Here is a 22,479-nt window from a genome sequence, read left to right on the forward strand (position 1 = left end):
TGGTTCTTCTTGAGCCACACCTTTGTTGCCTTGGCTGTGTGTTTTGGGTAATTGTCATGCTGGAATACCCATCCACGACCCATTTTCAATGCCCTGGCTGAGGGATGGTAGCCTGGTCCTAACCTGTCTCTCGTACATTTCATTTGAAGTCTGGCCTCGCTCCATTGACAAGCGTTGACTTCCTTGTAGGCGGGTACTCTGTTGAAGTTTAAAACTATTGGATCTGCCCAGAGCCACTCTGATCTGCCATAACCAATCGCTAGCGTTCGCCTTGGCCAATTCCTTCACCACCACTGTAAGAGATAACTGCCGTAGCTGGAAAATCAAACTGTTCCCGAACCCCGTGGGGAGGAGGGCCACAACATCATGGCCACCAACAAAACTCAGTAAAACTTGTTCTTGCTCCGGCTTTAGCTTTTGGATATTCGGCAGCGTTGCTACAACGTATCGAATGGCTTCGCTTGCATCTTTCTCCGCGGCCATTACGGAACTACAACACAAGCGCCACTCCCTCTGTTCGCTGATTGACCGGTAGAAAATTAACCGGAGACATCTGACTCACGTACCTCATGGCCAGACCTAGTACAGAAGTACTAGGCCTAGTACAGAAGTACTAGGTCTAAATTGAGCGGAAGCACATAGGAGGGCAGAGCCGGGCTAGAGTGAAGGAGGTTCTCACCCAAGATTTGTAGGAACATGGCCTCGTTCATCGTCCCTTTGATGCTGTGAAGTTGTCCTTTCCCCTTAGCAGAAAAACACCCTCAAAGCATAATGTTTCTGGGCTGATTCCTCACAATTCTCATGATCATTGCAACTCCATGAGGTGAGATCTTGCATGTAGCACCAGACCGAGGGAGATTGACATTTCTTTTGTGTTTCTTCCATTTGCGAATAATCGCACCAACTGTTGTCACCTTCTCACCAATCTGCTTGGCGATGGTCTTGTATCCCATTCCAGCCTTGTGTAGGTCTACAATCTTGTCACTGACATCCTTGGACAGCTCTTTGGTCTTGGCCATGGTGGAGAGTTTGGAATCTGATTGATTGCTTCTGTAGATAGGTGTCTTTTATACAGGTAACAAACTGAGATTAAGAGCACTCCCTTTAAGAGTGTGCTATTAACTCATTTTGTTATCTGGATAAAAGACACCTGGGAGCCAGAAGTCTTTCTGATTGAGAGGGGGACAAATACTTATTTCACTCATTAAAATGCTAATTAAATGTATAAATATTTTGACATTCGTTTTCTGGATTTTGTTGTTGTTATTCTGTCTCTCACTGTTCAAGTAAAGCTACGATTAAAATTATAGACTAATCATTTCTTTGTCAGTGGGCAAACGTACAAAATCAGCAGGGGATCAAAAACCTTTTTCCGTCACTAAGTGAAAGACGTTGCGCACGTGTGTGCGTGCATGTTTGCACACTGTAATGAACTGTACTGTGACACTTTACAGCTGTAAAGCATGTGACAATAAAACCAACTAAACCATCCATCCAGGTGCCAGTAAAACCATCCTTCTAAAAAAACATTCCTGTGCATCCAAGTAAAATGGTGTCCAACTGGTGAGAACAGCATCATAGCCACACAACAACACGTAGGAAACAAAGGTTTAGTTGCCATGTCATCATTTGAGAATTAACATTATTCATAAATATTGAAGTCTGGCCAAAAGCCACTAAATATTAACTTGACACAAAGATGGACTAAAAGTTGCTTTTGGAAGAATGAAAAAGGCCAAGCTTGAAATAAGATAATCTATTGTATGTACAGTTTGTGGCCAAGTCTTTTATGTCCACAAAGTCGATAATTTCCCCCTCTCTCCTGACCTTTTGCTTTCAACACAGAATCTGATCAGATGATCACAATTTTATAATCTATTGTAAACCTGGAAGGTGGCCGTTGGAACAGAGAAAACAAACTCCCAGTGTTTGCTAGGTACAGTAGCTTCAACAACTTCCTGGTCTGTCTTCCCTTGATATGCCCGGAGCCTCAAATCGAATATGGACCCCCCCCCCCCCCAACAAAAAAGTTAATAAAATCCCCCCCCCCCCCAAATATGTCTTTACAAAAAAATTGTAATGACAATAACATTAAACAGAGATCAAAAAAGAAATTGCATGACAAGAAGCGAGTTAAGCGTGCAGCTTCAATGCTTAAAATAAAAAATGTCTTGACTTGAACATTTTATATTTTTGGATCAGACAGAAAATTGAAAAGAGGTGTAGTCCTGAAAGAGAGGTGTGCGGGTCCAAACATGGTTGACACCCAGCCTTACAGCCCCAAAATGTCAGACACATTTGCGAAATCCCTCATTCATTCAATCATTCATTCACTCTTTCTTCATTCATTCAATCTTTCTTTCTCTTTCCTTTTTTCTTTCTCTTTCTTGTGTCCATCAGTCTTGCTTTAATCTTGCCTTAAACCGAGAGAGCTCTACTTGCCTTTCAGACTTTTATGAAAAATAATGTTTACACAGGACAATGGGAACCCCAAACCTAGATTTCATATTGTTGAATTACCTGTTTAATTTCCCATGGATGCATGTGGGTGTGTTCACAGTGATCCACAAATCACACTTTTCCCTTTTTTCTCCCATCCGTGGGGTGGTGTCATGATGAAATCCGTATTTGTACTGAACATAAATGCTCACGTATTGTCATCCCTCGTAAATCCACAGGATGTTCCAATTCCATCCCCTTTTTTTTCTTCTTCTGTAAATGTCATTTAAACAGTGTTTTACAGACACTGACGTTGAATGGCATACCCACATTTCCCTACTGGTTTCATAACAGGAGACAGAGCTCCATCCATTCAAGAATCATCCATCATCACTTACTGGGGTGAGGGATAAAACATTCACAATCGAGTGATATTCTAAAATATCATTCAATTGTGTCCAATAAAATGATCTGTCTGGCGGTCCGTGGATAGGTCTTTTTGAGTTGGGGGGGAGAGGTGAGGGGGGATGACAAGCCACAGGCGCACAAGGAAGGGTGGTCGTTTGGCTGTCTGTGTGGTTGTCATTAGGTGGAGGAGGAAAAGGAGCAGGAGAGGCTGGTGGGCCTACTCGATAACCATGCAGCGAGGCAGGTGCTGGGAGTAGTACTTGAAGAGCTCAGCCGTTGCCCCAGGACAGTTGGTCAGCTCCAATTCCTCCAAGTCCTGGAGCTGGATTAGACCGGATAAGCCAGTGGTGGTCAGGAGGGGACAGCCTATGGGGGAGGGTAATGAAGAGAGGAAGAGATAACAAGAGAGATGGTTAGCTACACCCATCCAGGGCCAGGTTAAGGTAATCTGGGGCCCGGGGCAGAAGCCTCCCCGAGGCCCCCCCCACCCCCACCACGCAAAATATTTATATATATATATACACATATATATATTATTATTACTATGATTTTTATCAATATATATTAGAGAGAGAGGGATTGGTAATTAAATTATGACAGACAAAAATATCAGTATGTGATACATTGTAATCAGTGGCAGCTGCTGGTCTTTCAAAGAAGGGAAGCTCATTTTCGGCATTGCTTTCTCCCAAAAAGGTTGTCCTCCTCAACCTTTTTGGTCTTTTAAAATCTAACTATTGGAATAATCCGTATAACTAGCCGTTATAAAGGCTATATTTTCCCCGTTTTCTGCCACCATGCCGCGCGCATCCCGAATGTTTACAAACAGATAATTGGTCCGGATCCGTGTCAGACGGGCGAGGAGGGCAATACGCGGCTAGCAGGACCCATTAGCCAATCAGAAAGCTTGTACTGTCGTTGCCATATAATAATTCATATTACACCAATAGACCACCATTACATGTTTCCTCTCGCGCACCCCCTAGAGGCAGCTCGCGTGCACCACACTTTGGGAATCCCTGGCCTAGCAGCATGTCAGATTTCACTTAAGATTAAAAGTGGTGCTGCGCTTCTGAATAATTTAGATTTCTGATCTTTTAGATCTTTAATCAAGTAGAGTTACTGGAAAAAAAGACTGCTGAGGAGAAAGGGAGAAAAAAGAGATCGAGAGGATACCTGCAAGAGAAAGTAGGCGCAGACTCCTCATGCCAAACAAATGCTGCAGACCGAAGTCCTGCACCTGTACATGAACAGAAACAAAGAAAGCAGGGGCTCCACTAAAAGTTGGCGTTATGTTTTTTTATGTTCTGTTGTTCTCATAAGTAGGCTACAGCCTTAAATATTGTAGTTGACTGTTACTGTAATCAAATGAGAGTTGTTCAGTAACCTTTTTTTGCTTTGGTAACGATGGTATTGAGTACCGTGAAATTTCACTGGTATTGGTACCGACTACTGAAATGTTGGTACAGTGACAACACTAGTGTGTGTGTGTACAGTACCTGACAGCACCAGCGCAAGTAGAGGCTCCTTAGTGAGGACATAGTGGAGAGGTACCCTAGACCTGTGTCTGTGATCCGTACACACCTGTAAAGCAAGTGAGAGAGGAGAGACAAGCAGATCAGTTAGTAAGAGTACAGTCAGCCATACTTTTACAAAACACAGATAGCAGGCAGCCCATTTGTATCAAAGAGATGGAAACCAAATGTACTGTATCTATATGGTTAGGGTATTGATGCATTGTAAAACAAAGGTCACTAATTAGGGCTGTGAAATGATAAAAAATGTTAATCAAATTAATCACAGGTTTCTGTGGATTAATCATGATTAATTACATATTACCGATTTTCCGAATTTTTGTCATTAGTGTGCGTCTTTGACTTTGCGTGTGCTCAAGCACTCCTAATATTTTTTCAATATTTTCTTAAATATATTGTTTATTATCATTTGATGCTGGTAGTTCATGAAGAAAGGGACATCCTTAGTTTTTTCATTCAATATTTTGCATAATAATACATAAATGTATTAATTGTTATCCAGTGAAATTAGGGATTTATATTAGCAAGGGGGTTTACGTTTAGCACTTTTGCAAGGCACTGTATTCATGTCACATTCTCATTGGGGGCTGAGCACCCCTAAAGGTCTGATCCTAGAATCGCCCCTGCGACGCACCATATAAGCTTGAGTTTAAATACATTATTTAATGTGACATTACGTACTGTACATGCAAGTCTTAGCTAAATGACTTAAATGTATGATGCACTTTTCGATCAGTACTCCGACACCACAACACGATACTTGCCAAGTATAAGAGCGCAACAGCTCAAACACAGGCAGGGATACAGTAGCAACGCTAGTGCTAAATAAGTATTTAGCTGCTAGGCTCCATGACGCCGGGTAAGAAGGGCTCGTGAAACTGCTCACCAAAAGAACGAAGGGGCACCCACTTATCTGGCAGATTAAGACATGTTCGTAGGAACCTAGCGAAAAATATCCTAAACTTTTAGCTAGGTTTATAGGTACCTAGCGAAAAATAGCCTCAACTTTCCTAGACTTTAAGCTACGGTACTAATGCAGAAGAAAAGCTGATATCGCTGTCTTACTAGAACGTCGTATCTATGCGTTGTTGCTAACGTGTGCTGACATTATGCACACCCAATGAATTCAAAATTTGTAGGTCGCACATGCGCGAGTGCTTGTAAAAAATGCTCGGACCGTCTAAAAAACTGGTAGGCCTAAATCAGCGATATCAGCTTCTGCCAGACCATTTGGTCGCAGTCTGGAGCCCTGCCGCAGAGTGTGCATATCACTTTGGTTTTATTGGATGTTACATCTTAGTTTTTTTGGAACACGGACAAAAATAATGAATTAATCCTGTAATTTAATCATAACGCGTTAACGCGTTATTTTTCACAGCCCTATCACTAATATAACTTAATTGTTAAAATGACTTTATTCTCATAATTAAAAAGGTAGACTGTTACTTCATCATATATTGAGGAGGAGTACAATAACAAATAATGCAAACAAAAATAAAAAGTGGTAGAAGTAAATAGCCTAAAAAAAAGTAAGTGGACAAGCATAGGAAATTATGCAAATATGGCTGGTAAAGGGAAATTTGTGGTGAATCTACTTCTTCCTAGCAAAGAGGGAGACAGAATTGACTGACCTAAAATTGTGCCAAAGATAAGATTTAAAATATAGCTGCAAGCAGCGATGCGGGTTCCTCGGCAAAATGGCAAAATATACATGTACACTGTAGAAGATCGAGAGTTGGACAACAAGAGAGCAAAACTACTCAATGTTTGGCCAACAACAGGCTGAATGGGGATTTGAACTCATGAGCATGAGGTTACTGGTCAGTCTCTCCATCCTCTCTGCTACACACCAACTGTTGAGATTGTATGAATAGAAAGAGCAGTATATTAGCTTTGGTCAGCTTTGGGACAAAGTTTAAGAAACGGTCTACATTTCAAGGTGAAATGGCATGAAATTGTGCATGGTATTTCAGAATGATTTCATCCTGTTTAACTAAACAGACAATCAAAATTATGACAGGCCAAAAGACTATGGCTGGATTCCAACCCACGACCTTATACTTTTCAGGTCACCATCCCAGCCCATTGAGCTATTCTCAGTGTTGAATATTGTCATGTTCAGTTACTGTATGAAAAAGAAAGCTGTTTCTTCTGTGGTAAGCGTTGTTAGATTTAGCCAGAGTTGAAACTGCTTATACATTTCCTATAAAAACCAGAGACAACGGGATGACTGGGTTGCTGCTGTAAAGAATAGCTTACTCGTAGTAAAAAAAAAAATGGTTGTGGGGTGCCATAACTTGTCATGGAAAGGAATTTCAAATCATGCCTAGCATCAGTGGCGATGTGTCCTGGCTTAGGCTACTGAAATGAATTTTGCGCAACAGGTCCACCTGAACAATCAATTTACTTCATTAGAGATAACTCGGTTGTGAACCTGACACTACCATGCCTAGACTACAAGTAGCTAGCTACTGTGGTGAACCTGGCTTGTTTTGCAGTGGTTTACAGTCTCGCTAAACAGATGATCGGAGTGTTGTGATGGGCTCAAATAAACACGCATTGCTTTGTTATACAACCGGAGGATTGATCGGAAGCCTAGAAACCATTTTATCAGAATAAAAAATAAAAGACTATGCCTGACTGGTTTTGAACATACAACCCTTTGCTTACCAGCACAACATCTCAGCCAATTGAGCCATTCCCAGACATGGCTTACGCAATGTTCAGTAACTGGATAATAAAATAAGCCAATTCTCCAATGGCGAGCTTTGTCAGATTTGGTCCAAGTTCAAACAGCTGTATATCAGTCATATTTTGTAGGGCTGTCCCCGACTAAGATTTTCTTTGGTCGACCAAGACTTGACTAAAACGTCTGAAAATCGACGAATCAAAATTTGAAACGCTTTTTTTCCCGAAAAAGAAAAAACGTACAAACATTTTCGCGATCTGACTCAATGGCTGCTGGACATTGCAGATTCAGCCACTAATAGCCTACTAATAATAAGACTCGTATTAACAGTCCTGTTGTAACCGGATTCTGATGGTATTTAGTATCTCTTACAATGTACTACAAATAAAAAAATATTGTTTCTTTAACATGCAAATCATCAAAGCGCGCTTATCATTGCCTGAACTTGCAGCATGCGAACTTACGTAGAAGCTGAGTGGGGAACGGTGCAACAGAGAAAGATTTTGTAGTCTTGGCCGGAGAAGATAATGTCATTCGATTTGGATGTGATTCTTAAAATAGGCATATTCATTTTTCAACCTAGCGTGTTAGCATGAGCGAAGTAGGGCTAGGCCAACTTATGTTTTTCAGGTGGTAGGCTACATCCTAAGATATCAAATTAGTAAGGGATAATGTATAGGACGCCGGTCATTTTCGGGAAAATAAGCCCCGACAGGGCGAACAGCACCCCGTCGTAAAGTGGAGGGGTGTAGCTTCGTTATGAAGGGGCTTATTTTCACGGTAATGACCGGCGTTCTATACATTATCCCGCTTATTACACGGCTACTTACGGAAAAAAATTACTTAACACAGTGTGTCTTTCCAGGGCCGCGTTTGTGCAATGGGCAGGAGGGGCTGCTGCCCCGGGCCCCGGCCACTAGGGGGGCCCGGCACGGGAGATAAAAACAAAACACAACAAAAATATATATTTTTTTTAATGCATTTACCCACCCATAGTGAAGTCCACGTTCTCTTAGCGTCACGTGTCGTTGCCCATGTCAAAGCATGCAAAACAACAATGGCTTCGCATGAAGGTGATGTCAACCCAGATAGCAAGACGACATTGAATTAATATTGATTTTCCATCTAAATCAACCGATGGTTGAGATTGAAATCTCAATGCTAAATAAACGTTAAATCACTATTGCAATATCGATGAAAAATAGGGTACATTGATTTATAGTTGTCCTGATGAATTGATTAAACATCGATTTGTAGTTGACCGGGTAAACAGCAACATCGTTAAGTCATTGAATTATAGTTGACCGGGAGACCATTGTTTGGTCTCGCGATATCAGCGAGCCTTCAGCATTAGTACCGTAGCTAAGTCTAGGAAAGTTTAGGTTACTTTTTGCTAGGTTCCTACGAACATGTCTTAATCTGCTAGACAAGTGGGTTCCCCTTCGTTCTTTTGGTGAGCAGTCTCACGAGCCCTTCTTAACCGTTGTCATGGAGCCGATCCGGCTAAATAGTTATTTAGCACTAGCGTTGCTACCTGTATATATGCAGGTAGGGCATTGTGGGAAGGCGAGCGGGGCGGCGAAAGTTGGATTTTCTCAACTTTATGTAAATGAGGAGCGTGAAAACGCCAGCGATGGCCAATCGGGTTGGTTTCTTGTTTCTTGTAACGTAGCAACTGTTGGTCATGGTAAAAATTTCTAGGTTTGACAATTTCAAGATGGAAGAGCAACTCATCGTATGTGTCTTCATACCCAGTATTGTATGATACGTCTATGTACGATTACAGAGACGTAAACAAAAAAGAATAATGCCTGGCGCAGGGTTGCTGAGGTTGTTTGTGTCCCTAGTGTTTTGTATTTTGTACTTGAATTCAGTTTCTTCACATTACGTAACTTTTTTCTGTGCTAGCTGCATAGTCTAGCTAGCTCACCCGGCCAACGATTGACATTCAACGCTGAAATGCTGGCTGGCAGCCACTCGCTATACATACAGTGAATGTGTAGTGGCAAGTCATAATCTAGCGATTGATTTGCAGAGATTTCGAGTAATATAATTAAAGATTACACATGTCAACGTTTATGTCTGATGCATCTTTTTGCATCGGAAGAAGACCCGTTACATAGAGTGCGAGTGGCATTTAATCTTTCACTCTGCCAAAAAAAAGTGTGGAAAAAGATAAACTATTGTGTGCTGTAGATAAGATCATGTCAGATCTAGAAAGCGTGTCGGATTGTTGCTTAATGTGTGTAAAAGTTGTATTTTGTCTGCATATTTGCCATGACATTATACGAACTACAACTGTGATTTAAGAGAACTACAGCTCTGAATGAATCTGTCTGACACGCCCCCGAGCGTGGTGCACTGTGGGAAGGCCGGCGGTGCAGAGCAGTAAAAAAGGCTGCAGTGTGAACGCACCGTAAGTGGAACACGCTTTACCCGGAGAGCCACCAGGCCCAGCACCAAAAATGATGCTTGATCTTCTGATGTACTCTCTGTATGCACAATTTTGTGGGTCACTTTGGATAAAAGCATCCGCTAAATTAATAAAATGTAATGTAGTGTGAGCAGTGTTGTATAGTAACGAAGTAGGAATACTTTGTTTTTTTGGATATCTGTACTTTACTTTACTACTTATATTTCTGTTTACTTTTACTTCGCTACATTTTGCAAAAAAAACTTTTACTCCGATACATTTCCCCTAAAACCTTTGTTACTCATTACAAAATCAAATCATCTTTAGAAAAAATTATAATCAAGAGAATGATGAGTCTAATGTCGGGGACTGTGGTAGAACACTGACTGCAAGCAGGTTTGGCGAATCAGTGGTCCTAGCGCACGTTAATGCACCCCGCCCCCTTAGTTACTGTTGCTACGTCTTTTGAACTCGTTCATGCACAACACTGTCTGTGTCAGTGATTCTTTTTTGGAGTAATATCTCCGCGATATCCTCCAGAACAGATCAATGCAAAATGGACTGCAAAATGCGCAGTGGAAGGATATATCCAAAACATTAAGATCAACAACAAAGGGGACACAACAATAATCGAAGCAAAAGCATACATTTACATTTAGTCATTTAGCAGACGCTCTTATCCAGAGCGACTTACAGTAAGTACAGGGACATTCCCCCCGAGGCAAGTAGGGTGAAGTGCCTTGCCCAAGGACACAACGTCATTTGGCGGGGCGGGGAATAGATCCGGCAACCTTCCGATTACTAGCCCGACTCCCTCACCGCTCAGCCATCTGACTCCCTTATACACACATGCATACAGGTCTCAAACAAAAAATTAGAAACCCCACGACCTCTTCATTAAATGCCACCAGCACAACCTTGTACAGCTACACTAGTCATGTTCTTTCACCTCTGGGTAAGATCTGTATATAATATTTCAAGCAGCTAATAACTTACAAAGATTATTATTATTCTTGTGTGAGAGATTTTCAAGGATCCTGTCTATACAAACTTTTCCCCAGACATCCTCCATCTTGTTCATTATATCCAGTGCTAGTCCACACACCAAATCTTTACCATAGCACTCACCTGTCAAGCACCAGTTCCTCAAGCTTATGCAGGTCGCAGGCAATATACTCCAGAGCCATGTCTGTGATGCGAGGGCACCAAGACAAGTCCAGACTGCGGAGTTTACGTAGGTTCTCAGCCACTAGTTCCACGCCATCGTCCGTGATCTTGGAGCAGCCAGAGAGGCTGAGCGCAGTCAGGTTGGGCAGGCTGTGCACCATGTTGACCACGCCATGGTTAGTGATCTCCCAGCACGAGTGGAGCCGCAGAGTGTGAGTGGTGTAGCCCTTGATGGGGAGTGAGAAACCGAGTTGATGATTATCTGGACACTTTTGATATTATTTTACCCTGTAATTGTTTTGAGTTGGTATTGAGAGCAGCATTACAACTGAGATAAATTGCATCATGCTATGTCTCATCTAAAGACATTTTGACAAATTGTTGTTAGCTAGTTTGAGGATATGTCAGCCTGCTAATTTAAGCCATTATTAAAGACCAATCTGCTCCAACCAAGCTTGCCTATGGCCAGTGTTTTGGGCCCTACAGTACCAATCTCTCTACTGATACTCTCATCTTCCGAATAAACGTACCGGTACGTTTATTTTTTTTACCCGAAAAATCCACCCGGTACATTCTTATTTTGGACCGTACGTTTATTTTGGGGGGGGGGAAATCGAGACATAATTTTAGAAAATTCCATTATTTTTTTTCGGAATTTGAACTCTCTGATGTAAAAAAGTTAGCTACCTTAGCTAGCTAGCTACTGGCAAGTAGCTTACATTAGCCAACGACATTAGCTACCAACTGGTTGTCAGTGCAAGCTAAATGTTAGCCAGACCCTCATTATGGCTCGGATGTTAGCTCTAGCTACTGTACACTCACCTAACGGTTCCCATTCAGCACACCAGCATGACAGTCACAACCTATAGACAACGACCCTCTCATCGTTAATTAGAAATCCCAGGGCATTTACTTTTTTATATTTTACTCAAGTACAGTAGATACTTTGAAGGTGTAACTAGTATTGGTGCAAGTTCAGGATTGTATGCCGCACAAGACGCGGAATATGAGGTGCTGCGAGATGATGTCATTAGAAATATCACAGCACCTGCAATTGTGCTGCGCGGCAGTCATGTCTACTACAAGTTTGTTAAGGTACCGTATACCAGTTGTCATGGCATGTTTGTTATTTGACAGATTAGTAACTATGTATTTCCAAGCTACAGGCATTGAATTATTTTCCTAATGCTTTATTTGGTAGTGGTTGTCATGTTGACTGTAAGCTGTTTAAGGAAAAGTGATAGTACATGTATGTTTGTAACTAGACACCCTCTTTTTTTACTTTGTAATAACTAAGTATGTCCAGTGGTTTTCATGTTATGTTGCAGTCATGTTGACTAAGTTTTTGAGGAAAACTACCATATATTTGTAACAGCCTCTTTTTTGAAAATTCCTAATAATGATTATGTATTTCCAAACTACAAGTGTTTAAGTTTTTCCTAGCAATGGTATATTTGCTGTCCATTTCTACTCCTGATTGCAAGTGACAGTAAAAGATGCGCACTTACACTGATAGGAACATATTTTGATCGCATATGGACACAGTTTGCGTGGTGATTTGGCAATTTTCTGGTGGGTACTTTTATTCCGGGGGGTACTTTTATTAGATTTTGAGGATTTGTCCGGGGGGTACTTTTATTAGATTTTGAGGATTTGTCCGGGGGGTACTTTTATTCCGGGGGGTACTTTTATTCGGAAGATAGAGTAGCTTTTTCCCCAAAAATGTTTAACTAGCCCTTAACTAACCCTAACTCGTGTTTTCTCATGTTTTTTCTATTTCAAGGAAAATCCTGTGTGTGTTCTCATCCGTGGACATCCTAAAACAAATAATTATACAATTAACAGTTTTGCTGTAAAACCTTTTTCAGTTTATGATACATTATTTCATTTTAACCTTCCCTAAATTACCCAGATTTGCTAAATGGAGAAATTTGTCTGGGGTATAAGCCTCATTAAGGTTCTAACATTAATGTATCTTCTGCCTGGTGCAAATAAGCACTTAAAACTTGTATATAATGGGATTTGGCGTTGCTTATTGGTGGTGTAAGCTTATACTCCTGATTGTCACATAATATCTGATTTAGTGAGCGATCAGCATGCAGTTGATGCAAAAATGAGCTTACCTGTTTAGCTGTGAAGTAGGCCATAGCTGTGTCGGTGACATGATAGGCTTGCAAGCTGAGCTCTGATAAGTTGGGCAGTAGCTGGGAGATGGCAGCAATGGCGTCATCTGCTACGTTGATGCAGTCGCTAACACTAAGGGAAGTTAGCCGGGCATTAAGACTGGACCAAAGGCCTGCCTCTGTAAAGTCGTTACACCCAGACAGCTCCAAGTGCATTAGGCCCTGCATCTGCTCCAACATCACCTGCAGAGAAAAGAAAACATACATAGGATGCACACACATTCAATTTGTTATGGTTTCGTAAATTATTTCAGGTGCACCTTCTACAGACCCAGCTAAGGACACAGACTAACGCTAAAGACAGCTACTGTACATTTACACACTTTCATCTGAATGATGTGGGGGGTCCAACTTTTTGTCCCCTCTTTCACATGTATCCATCTCTTTTCCTTCTACTCTCTCCAATAAATGGAGACAAATGTTAAGACCACAGCACTTAATTATGTTTATCTATAAATACTGTAAATTATCAGGAAAATAACGTTCAAACAGCAAGCAAACTAATTATGTTTTGGAAAGCATTTGATAAAGGACTAACCATACATATTGTCTTGTGCGCTTGCACATATGGCATGTAATTTCGTTAATGTCATAAAAATAACTTGCAAAGAGCTAAGTAAGGGATAATGTCCGACGAGGTGTCCAATATCATCTGATAATTATTGCGAGAAATTAGTGCCAGGAGAGCGAGCTCTGTAAAAACGATTTGTAACTTGCAAAAAAGATTTGTGTCTCTGTAGAAAATGATTAGTGTACTTGCAAAAAAAAGTTGTGTCTCTGTAGAAAATGATTAGTGTACTTGCAAAAAAAAGTTGTGTCTCCGTAGAAGAAGGCGGGAACACTGCTCCCAAAACCATCTAAGCCAATCAAATATAGCCATTTCTGTGTCTAATATCATTGGAAATTTTTCGTCTGTCTATCACACAAAGAACGTCAGCGAAAAAAGAACAAAACTAGAATGCTGATGATTTCAATGGCGAGTCATTTGGTAACGTTTAGTAGTTCAAAATATCCATGGGCATGCAGCTTTAATGCAACATTTAAAGATTATTCAGTTAACACACTCTTAATAGTATAAACTAATGGATAAGGGTCGTAGTAACGTAAAAAAAATGTCTTCTACGGAGACACAAAACTTATTTTTACAAGTACACAAATCTTTTTCTTCAACGGAGACACAAAACTTATTTTTTTACAAGTACACAAATCTTTTTCTTCTACGGAGACACACAACTTTTTTTGGCAAGTACACAAATCATTTTCTACAGAGACACAATTCTTTTGCAAGTTACAAATCGTTTTTACAGAGCTCGCTCTCCTGGCACTAATTTCACGCCATAGATAATGGACGATGCGGAGGCGTGAACCGTCCGACGCGCAGGGCATTATCCTGCTTATACCATGGTCACTTGCCAACCATTTTGTTTTACAAACATTAATTTATGTTTTAAGGCGTTTTGCAATAGAAATCTAACGTTTTTCAACGTAAGCCAACTCTGATATTTATAGTCCGCTCAGCTCATAGAACCAACACCGGTGTTGTCGCCCAACTGGTTACCACGCTAACTGGTTCCCCAGCTGTGCGTTCACGTATCAGTCTTCCTCCATCACCAGATTCGTCACAAATTCACAAACATGTTACTGGCGATTTTGAAGTCGGATCTAATATTTGCTGCGGCGAATATGAAAGTATGAACGTATAGGCTACGTGCGCACCACATTACATCCATTCACGACAAAATAAATGGAGATTTAGAGTGGACGATAATGGGGCCCCTTACACTACAGTATGACCGCAGCCTGTGGAGCGACTTGAATGGATGTGAGATGATCGCATCAAAGTTGACATTTTCTCCAAACAGTGATTATAATTTGACAGTATGTTTAACAACAAGACTAACCAGCTATCGAGCCATGTCATTGTCCCCCCCAAAAATCAAGATTTTTAAGAAGAAAATTATTGGCCATGTGTAGAGTTGCTGCTACTGTCGTGTTGGCCGCAGACTGTCTGAAGTAGATTGACTAGCGAGGTGAATAGCGAATGGGATGTGAGATGAGCGGTTACGTGACACTGACACACTACATTCAGAAATATTTTTTTTTTCAAATAGGTTAAAATAAATATTGAAGTTACTCATTGTTGTAAATACAAGTTAGCTTGTTAAAGTCTTTCAAAATTGTAAATGGAGGCTTTGACTCCGTCACTGTTGTTATGGTTACTTATTTCAGATACTTTGTACAGGCTCCTGTGTAGCCAGCGGAATAATTTCGAACGGTGAACATTTTCAGTTTTTCTGCAATGACGCAGTAGGTGTCCGTTAGCACCCTAATGAACACCCTTGCAGCCACTCAGAATCGAGTATTCACTCAGACCATAGTATAAAGGAGGTTGAACAAGTACTTCAGTGATAGTGAATTTCAAGATCTGAGAAACATAGTTACCAAAGCAACTGAGAAGAACTGTCATCACCAGCTGCATCACAGGCAATCTATAAATCCAGAAATCTGTGTGTGTGCGCCACCAATTTTATCACAGGCACTGTGCACAATCTATAATTCAAGTAATCTGTGTTAGTGTGTTTCACTGGCATGTTAATCACTGACTAAATCTCCGGCACTGTGCACTAGTACAAGACACTAGTACACAAACTGTTGAGCAGGCTGCACTCAAGAGAAAGTAAGTGTAAAGTTTATGTCCATAACAAGGTATAACATTCAAGTAGACAGGTGCAGTGTAGATCAAAAAAATAAAGACCCATTGTTTTTCACAAAACCTTGCTCTAAATCAAGTGACCACCAGGTGGATCATGTGACATGGCATTCCAAAGGGCTAACATAACAGGTGGTGACCCAGCAGAATTCCTATTATACAGAAATAGTCACAGCAGGCAAGTTCTGGTTTATCATTTGTGCATGGATGTAGATGTTGCGTACATAAACAAGAATGGGCGCATATTCTCCCAAAATTGTGTGTGCGACCTCAAAATATATTTGAGAGCATTTGTGCGAGTGCAATTAATAGTTATGTGCGACCTGTTTTAATATCTTTACAAAAGACTCGCTAATTAGCCTACTGCACAGTATTTGCCTGCTATGAGCAGATACAGTGGTCCATCATTTAATCCAACCAATTGTACTTCATCTTTACGTTCTAAACTTCAATGCAGATTTTAGATTTATAATCGAATATTAATATTAGCCATCAGTCACTCCTTGTCACTGCGCTCAGTTGTAACGTGACAGAGAGCTAACCAGCGCGCAAAATAAATCTGGAACATAAAGATTTTAGTTGTGGTGCTCCTTTAGATAGGTTCTCCTAACTTTTTAAAGTTAAGTTTTACCACCAAGTAAAAAGGTTACATTTAGTTTAATTTAATCATGCCCATTTGTCAGTGGCCAGCTGACAAAATGTGTGGCATACAAATGTATGCATATGTTACTAAATTATTTTAAATGTTTAGGTATGAATTTGTACAGAACAGCAATCACGTGTATATAGATAATCAATATAGTGCCTACCAAGTATCTAAACAGGACTATACATATTTACTTAAACATCTGAGTATAAGACAACTGCCCCTCTTAAGCCTGACTTGAATGAACCCTGACAGTCTTATTTGCAGTGTTGTGCTGCTGTGTTACGAGGTTATAATACACTTGAACAACACAGGGATGTGGTGCGAAACATTGATAGTATATTGTACAATGTTACAGGAGCACCTCAGGACAAACTTTCAATGCATTTCTTTCGTTCTCTTCCACATAGTCCCCACCCAACCTCGTTGGCTTCCAGGAACACCACTAAACTCACCTCGAGACCTGCATCTGTTATAGTGGACCTCTTCAGGCTGACTGACTTCACGCCTTTCTTTGACAGTGGGTAGTTGTCGATGAACTCGCATATGTCCAGATCCGACACTCCCACCAGGCAGAAGGCCTGGAAGCCCCTAAGGGCAAAGGCTTGCAGGCTGACAAACTCCTTTTCCCCACTGGGCAGCATGGCATACAGCTCCTTGGCATGGAGGATGGGCGTCACACCATCCCAGAACTTTGGCTGGTATAGCACATTCCTCCAGGTCTTACACACCTGGGCCAGTATGCACTTTTCAGCCGTGGTGAAGTACCACAGCAGCCGGTTTAGAAGCTTCTCGTCCAGGACCAGCTGGCGCTCCAGGAGCAGGGGCTTGGTTAAGGTGAGGGGCAGTTGGCGCAGCTGGGAGGGCTTGAGCCCCATCAGGGGGCTGCTGCCGTCCAGGTCGGCCCCCGGGAGCGAGACAGCAGTAGGGGGCAAGGGGTTGAGGGGGTCAAGGTGATGATAGGGTATGGAGGAGGATGGGGGCAGGATGGAGGGCACCGAGGAGGACTGGCACAGGCGGTTCTTGGCGGCAGGTGTACCCTTGGTGATGCTGGCGCTGCCCAGGCCGTTAGGTTGGGGGGGCAGTTTGATCATGCCGTTTCGAGTCATGCAGGGTGACTTGAGCTCGCTGGGGGTGGACATGTTCAACATTGGGAACCTGGAGAGAGATGGGGATAGACAGAAAGAGCTAATGTATAGTGAGTATATACACAATAGAGTTTAGTAACTTAGACAGCTCAGTGCCAGTGTAATGTCAATTTCAAATCTTTGGAGCAGCACGCTACTTTCCAGACAATTCTGTTCCAGCAAACCTGTTCCAACCAATGGCTTTCAGCTAGGCAAACTTTCCTCCTTAGATGTAGAATAATGTAGAATTATAGCAATTCACTAAAATATATAAAACAATACTTCAGAAACAAACGCCGTTGGCTGTCATCGTTGCTTTTTGCCACTATAGGCCTGCTGGCCTAACTAACTACCATTAGCCTAGTAGTCCATAACAACGATGTAACATTTATTGTCAAATTAGGTTAAGGTAAACAGTCGTCCCCGGTTTCTGGAGACACTCCCCGTTTTTGGTGGCCTGTCCCCGGCTGGAGATGTCCCCGGAAATGTCAACGGTTTTCACTGTGACCAACAACAGACCCAGAACACAAATTTAAAAAAGAGAGAAAGAAAACAATGACCAAACGTTTAATTGCGTAGCCTACACGCCACGGGCTCAAGCAAGCAAGCCAGCAGCCAAGGCGGCAATTGAGCTCAGAGCACAAAGATGTTCTAGAATGCCCGTCTTTGTAGTATTTTGATTGGCTATTAAATATGCAGCGCGACAGATTGTGTCCTTTTATTCATTCATTCAGCCAGCTAGCTCTGACTAATCGAGTACAAGACAAGATTGCATTGTGATAGGCGGTTGACGAACGGTGTTATAAGTATCATTGCTTATCATCTATGTCATATATTATTTAACCTATAATTATTATATAGATAATATGTATGTACAATTTGTAACAATGTGCGTGTCAACAATGTATCTGGCAGGTGTCAGCCGCAGCTGTACTTCCTAACAACTAACATTACAGATCCTAGTTAACTAACGAGTACTATGACATTTCAGTTTCACTAGACTGGGTTGCTCCTTAGAGGTTGTTGGCAACTTGTCATTAAATGACAAGGTGCTCACGTCAGATGAGCATACAAACACTTCAAGGTTAAAGTTACTTAAGAACACATTACGGGCAGAACAATCTTGCAAAAGGTTGTTACCTTTACTAATCTATAATGGAAAAACCTACACCTGTCACCCATCTGTGCAGACCAGTCACTTATCAGCCAATCACAGAGGTTAGGCCTGCTGCAAGGACGCTTGTGCATCAACAAAGTTCTTATCACTGATATTGGTTCTTATTATTTGGATAAAGGTTTTTACCTTTACTAATCTTCATTTCAGCCACTTGTGATCAGTTTTAAGTAGAAAACTTTGTTTTGACATTCCTTTTGCGATTTATGAGAACAAGGGTATGATAAACTACTGTAGCGACCAGAGAATGTCTAATAAAGGGAGAACTCCCACTCTCGGGAAACTTCCGGGTTCTGGTTGCAGTTCCACTCAAGTTCCATATGAGGGCGCTAACGGTCGAGTGCAGAATGAATGGAGGTCTATGGAGCTATACCCCTCAAAATCCACTTTTCTCAGGACATAATTTTTTGTCTAGTAATTTGAATTCTGAATTCGAAAGGGGGGCAAAAAATATACACACCGCTGGGTGTTAGATTTTTTAAAGTCGCCTTTCCGTTCTAAAAAGCCTTTGAAAATGTCATTGACGTCGTACACATCGTACGACCAGAGCTACTGCTTGACGGCAAGCTCTGGTTACTTCCACTTTTCTCTCAAGGCATCGACAACACAGCTGACAGGTTTGGCTCTCCCTGTCAATACACATGCTAAAATAATTTTGGGTTGCTAATGTTGTTGCTAATGTTGCTAATGCACTGACATTCTGGTTCTGCTTTGGATGCCATCAAGCGGGATCTCTGGTCGTAGTCAGTCCTTCACTAACCAATCAGCATTCGTTAGCAGAATGCTAGCGTGTTATGTGCAACAACAACTTATCCAGTAAGAAATCGAAAGGACATAAGTACTTGTTCATTCAACTTTTGACCTGTAATCCATGTTGAACATGCAAAAACTACCATCAAATCTGAGATTTATCAACGACAATCAGGCGAAAGAGACAACTTTAGCCGTTTAGCTCCATAGAGTCCCATTCATTTTGCACTTGACCGCGATCACTCCCAGTGGAACTCTGGTGGAACTGCAACAAAATTCGGTACAATGGGGCTTAATAGGGAGTGGGCAGGCTCTCCTTAAACAGGCTCTCCTTAAACAGGCTCTGGTATAGAATATTTCAGCCTGACGTCACAACAAAAATCTTACTTCCGGGTGGATAACGTCGATCTCGGCTGGCGATAGTCAACCTTAACAAGCCATTGAAGCCAACAGGATTTTCCATGTCATTTAACCACAAACACGTTTTATGATTATTATGATTATAACACGTTTCATGATTATGAACTGAAAAACGAGACGTTCCCGATGTCGTTGCTGTTGATATTGTTAGCGAATAAAAATAATATTGTAACGGTGTATCAAACTCGTAGTGACTGAGATCGCTAGCTACTGCTGTAGCTACAATATCCAAGTTAACGATTGAAGATTTTCTGGACTGCGTGAGCTTTCTAGCTATCTGTCTGGACACAATAATTTTCCTTCTGCGGTTAATAAAGTACCTACCTATCTATCTTATTGACTATGGAAACTTTATCATTGTAATGATGAGCAGTTTTGAATATTTGTGGATCGATGAGCAAGCAGAGTTGACAGTAGAAAGGTAAATGTTGGATAAAGCAAACATTAAGATGTCTTATCAGTTAAATAATGATTGTTTCATATAGTAGGTATACGTCTGTATATAGCATATATGTATATTGTTTTCATATAGTTTAAGTTCAAGTCTTTTATTGTCCGATGCACATTCTTAAGACAACGCAAGCACCTAGCATTTACATAGGCCTAACATAAGTACACAGAACATAAATTACATCTTTGCTAAGCTTAAATAAGTCGTCGTCGTCGTCGTCATCTGCCGCTTGTCCGGGGATCGGGTCGCGGGGGCAGCGACCTAAGCAGGGAGGCCCAGACTTCCCTCCCCCCGGCCACTTCCGCCAGCTCTTCCTGGGGGACCCCAAGGCGTTCCCAGGCCAGCCGAGAGACATAGTCCCTCCAGCGTGTCCTGGGTCTTCCCCGGGGCCTCTTCCCAGTGGGACGTGCCCGGAACACCTCACCAGGGAGGCGTCCAGGAGGCATCCTAATCAGATGCCCGAGCCACCTCAGCTGGCTCCTCTCGACGCGGAGGAGCAGCGGTTCTACTCTGAGCCCCTCCCGGATGACCGAGCTTCTCACCCTATCTCTAAGGGAGAGCCCGGACACCCTGCGGAGAAAGCTCATTTCGGCCGCTTGTATTCGCGATCTCGTTCTTTCGGTCACTACCCATAGTTCGTGACCATAGGTGAGGGTAGGAACGTAGATCGACTGGTAAATAGAGAGCTTCGCCTTTCGACTCAGCTCCTTCTTCACCACGACGGACCGATGCAGAGCCCGCATCACTGCGGACGCCGCACCGATCCGCCTGTCGACCTCGCGCTCCATTCTTCCCTCACTCGTGAACAAGACCCCGAGATACTTGAACTCCTCCGCTTGGTTCAGGATCTCCTCCCCGACCCGGAGATGGCACTCCACCCTTTTCCGGTCGATTACCATGGTCTCAGATTTGGAGGTGCTGATTCGCATCCCAGCCGCTTCACATTCAGTTGCGAACCGCTCCAGTGAGAGCTGAAGGTCACGGCCCGATGAAGCCAACAGGACCACATCATCCGCAAAAAGCAGCGACCCGATCCTGAGGTCACCAAACCGGACCCCCTCAACACCCTGGCTGCGCCTAGAAATTCTGTCCATATAGGTAATGAACAGAATCGGTGACATAGGGCAGCCCTGGCAGAGTCCAACCCTCACCGGAAACAAGTTTGACTTACTACCGGCAATGCGGACCAAACTCTGGCACCGGTCGTACAGGGACCGGACAGCCCCGATCAGGAAATCCGGTACCCCGTACTCTCGGAGCACCCCCCACATGAGCCCCCGAGGGACACGGTCGAACGCCTTTTCCAAATCCACAAAACATGTGTAGACTGGTTGGGCGAACTCCCATGTACCCTCCAGGACTCCGCGGAGGGTATAAAGCTGGTCCACTGTTCCACGGCCAGGACGAAAACCACATTGCTCCTCCTGAATCCGAGGTTCGACAATCCGACGGACCCTCCTCTCCAGGACCCCTGAATAGACTTTCCCAGGGAGGCTGAGGAGTGTGATCCCCTAAAGTTGGAGCACACCCTCCGGTCCCCTTTTTAAAGAGGGGAACCACCACCCCGGTCTGCCAGTCCAGAGGCACTGTCCCAGATGTCCACGCGATGTTGCAGAGTCGTGTCAACCAAGACAGCCCTACAACATCCAGAGCCTTAAGGAACTCCGGGCAGACCTCATCCACCCCAGGGGCCCTGCCACCGCGGAGCTTTTCAACCATCTCGGCGACCTCAGCCCCAGAGATAGAAGGGCCCCCCCCGATGTCCCCAGACTCCACGTCGGAAAGCGTGTTGGTGGAATTAAGGAGGTCTTCGAAGTATTCCTTCCACCGATCCAGGACGTCCCCCGTCGAGGTCAGCAGCGCACCATCCCCACCGTATAACAGTGTTGACAGAGCACTGCTTCCCCCTCCTGAGCCGCCGGATGGTGGTCCAGAACCTTTTTGAAGCCGTTCGAAAGTCATTCTCCATGGCCTCGCCGAACTCCTCCCATGCCCGGGTTTTTGCCTCCGCGACCGCCAAAGCCGCGTTCCGCTTGGCCTGCCGGTACACATCAGCTGCCTCTGGAGTCCTACCAGCCAATAAAGTTCGATAGGCCTCCTTCTTCAGCTTGACGGCATCCCTCACCTCCGGAGTCCAGCACCGGGTCCGAGGGTTACCGCCGCGACATGCACCGACCGCCCTGCGGCCGCAGCTCCGGTCAGCCGCTTCAACAATGGAGGCCCGGAACATGGCCCATTCGGACTCAATGTCCCCGGCCCCCCCCGAGACATGATCGAAGCTCTCCCGGAGGTGGGAGTTGGCTCAGTTGGCGGAGCTGTCAACTGATCACCACCTGGTGGCTTAAATAAGTAAACCTCCTAAATATA

The 22,479-nt window shown here is 43.1% G+C and overlaps 1 protein-coding gene across 2 annotated transcripts in view; it reads right to left on the reverse strand.

Moving 5' to 3' along the window:
• Window positions 1-2,063: 2,063 nt before the first annotated feature.
• fbxl16 (F-box and leucine-rich repeat protein 16) overlaps window positions 2,064-22,479 on the reverse strand; it is a 34,348-nt gene continuing 13,932 nt past the window's right edge. For both annotated transcript variants that reach the window (XM_047050543.1, XM_047050542.1), the window contains exons 2-7: window positions 16,646-17,348; window positions 12,775-13,017; window positions 10,613-10,878; window positions 4,347-4,431; window positions 4,024-4,087; window positions 2,064-3,213 (exon numbers count right to left, since the gene is read on the reverse strand). In XM_047050543.1, coding sequence (XP_046906499.1) covers window positions 3,065-3,213; window positions 4,024-4,087; window positions 4,347-4,431; window positions 10,613-10,878; window positions 12,775-13,017; window positions 16,646-17,341 — 1,503 coding nt within the window. In that variant the 5' untranslated portion in view covers window positions 17,342-17,348 and the 3' untranslated portion in view covers window positions 2,064-3,064. The remainder of the gene's footprint in view (window positions 3,214-4,023; window positions 4,088-4,346; window positions 4,432-10,612; window positions 10,879-12,774; window positions 13,018-16,645; window positions 17,349-22,479) is intronic.

The sequence above is a fragment of the Hypomesus transpacificus genome, unplaced genomic scaffold (genome assembly GCF_021917145.1).
Source record: "Hypomesus transpacificus isolate Combined female unplaced genomic scaffold, fHypTra1 scaffold_118, whole genome shotgun sequence".
Taxonomy (NCBI): Eukaryota; Metazoa; Chordata; class Actinopteri; order Osmeriformes; family Osmeridae; genus Hypomesus; species Hypomesus transpacificus.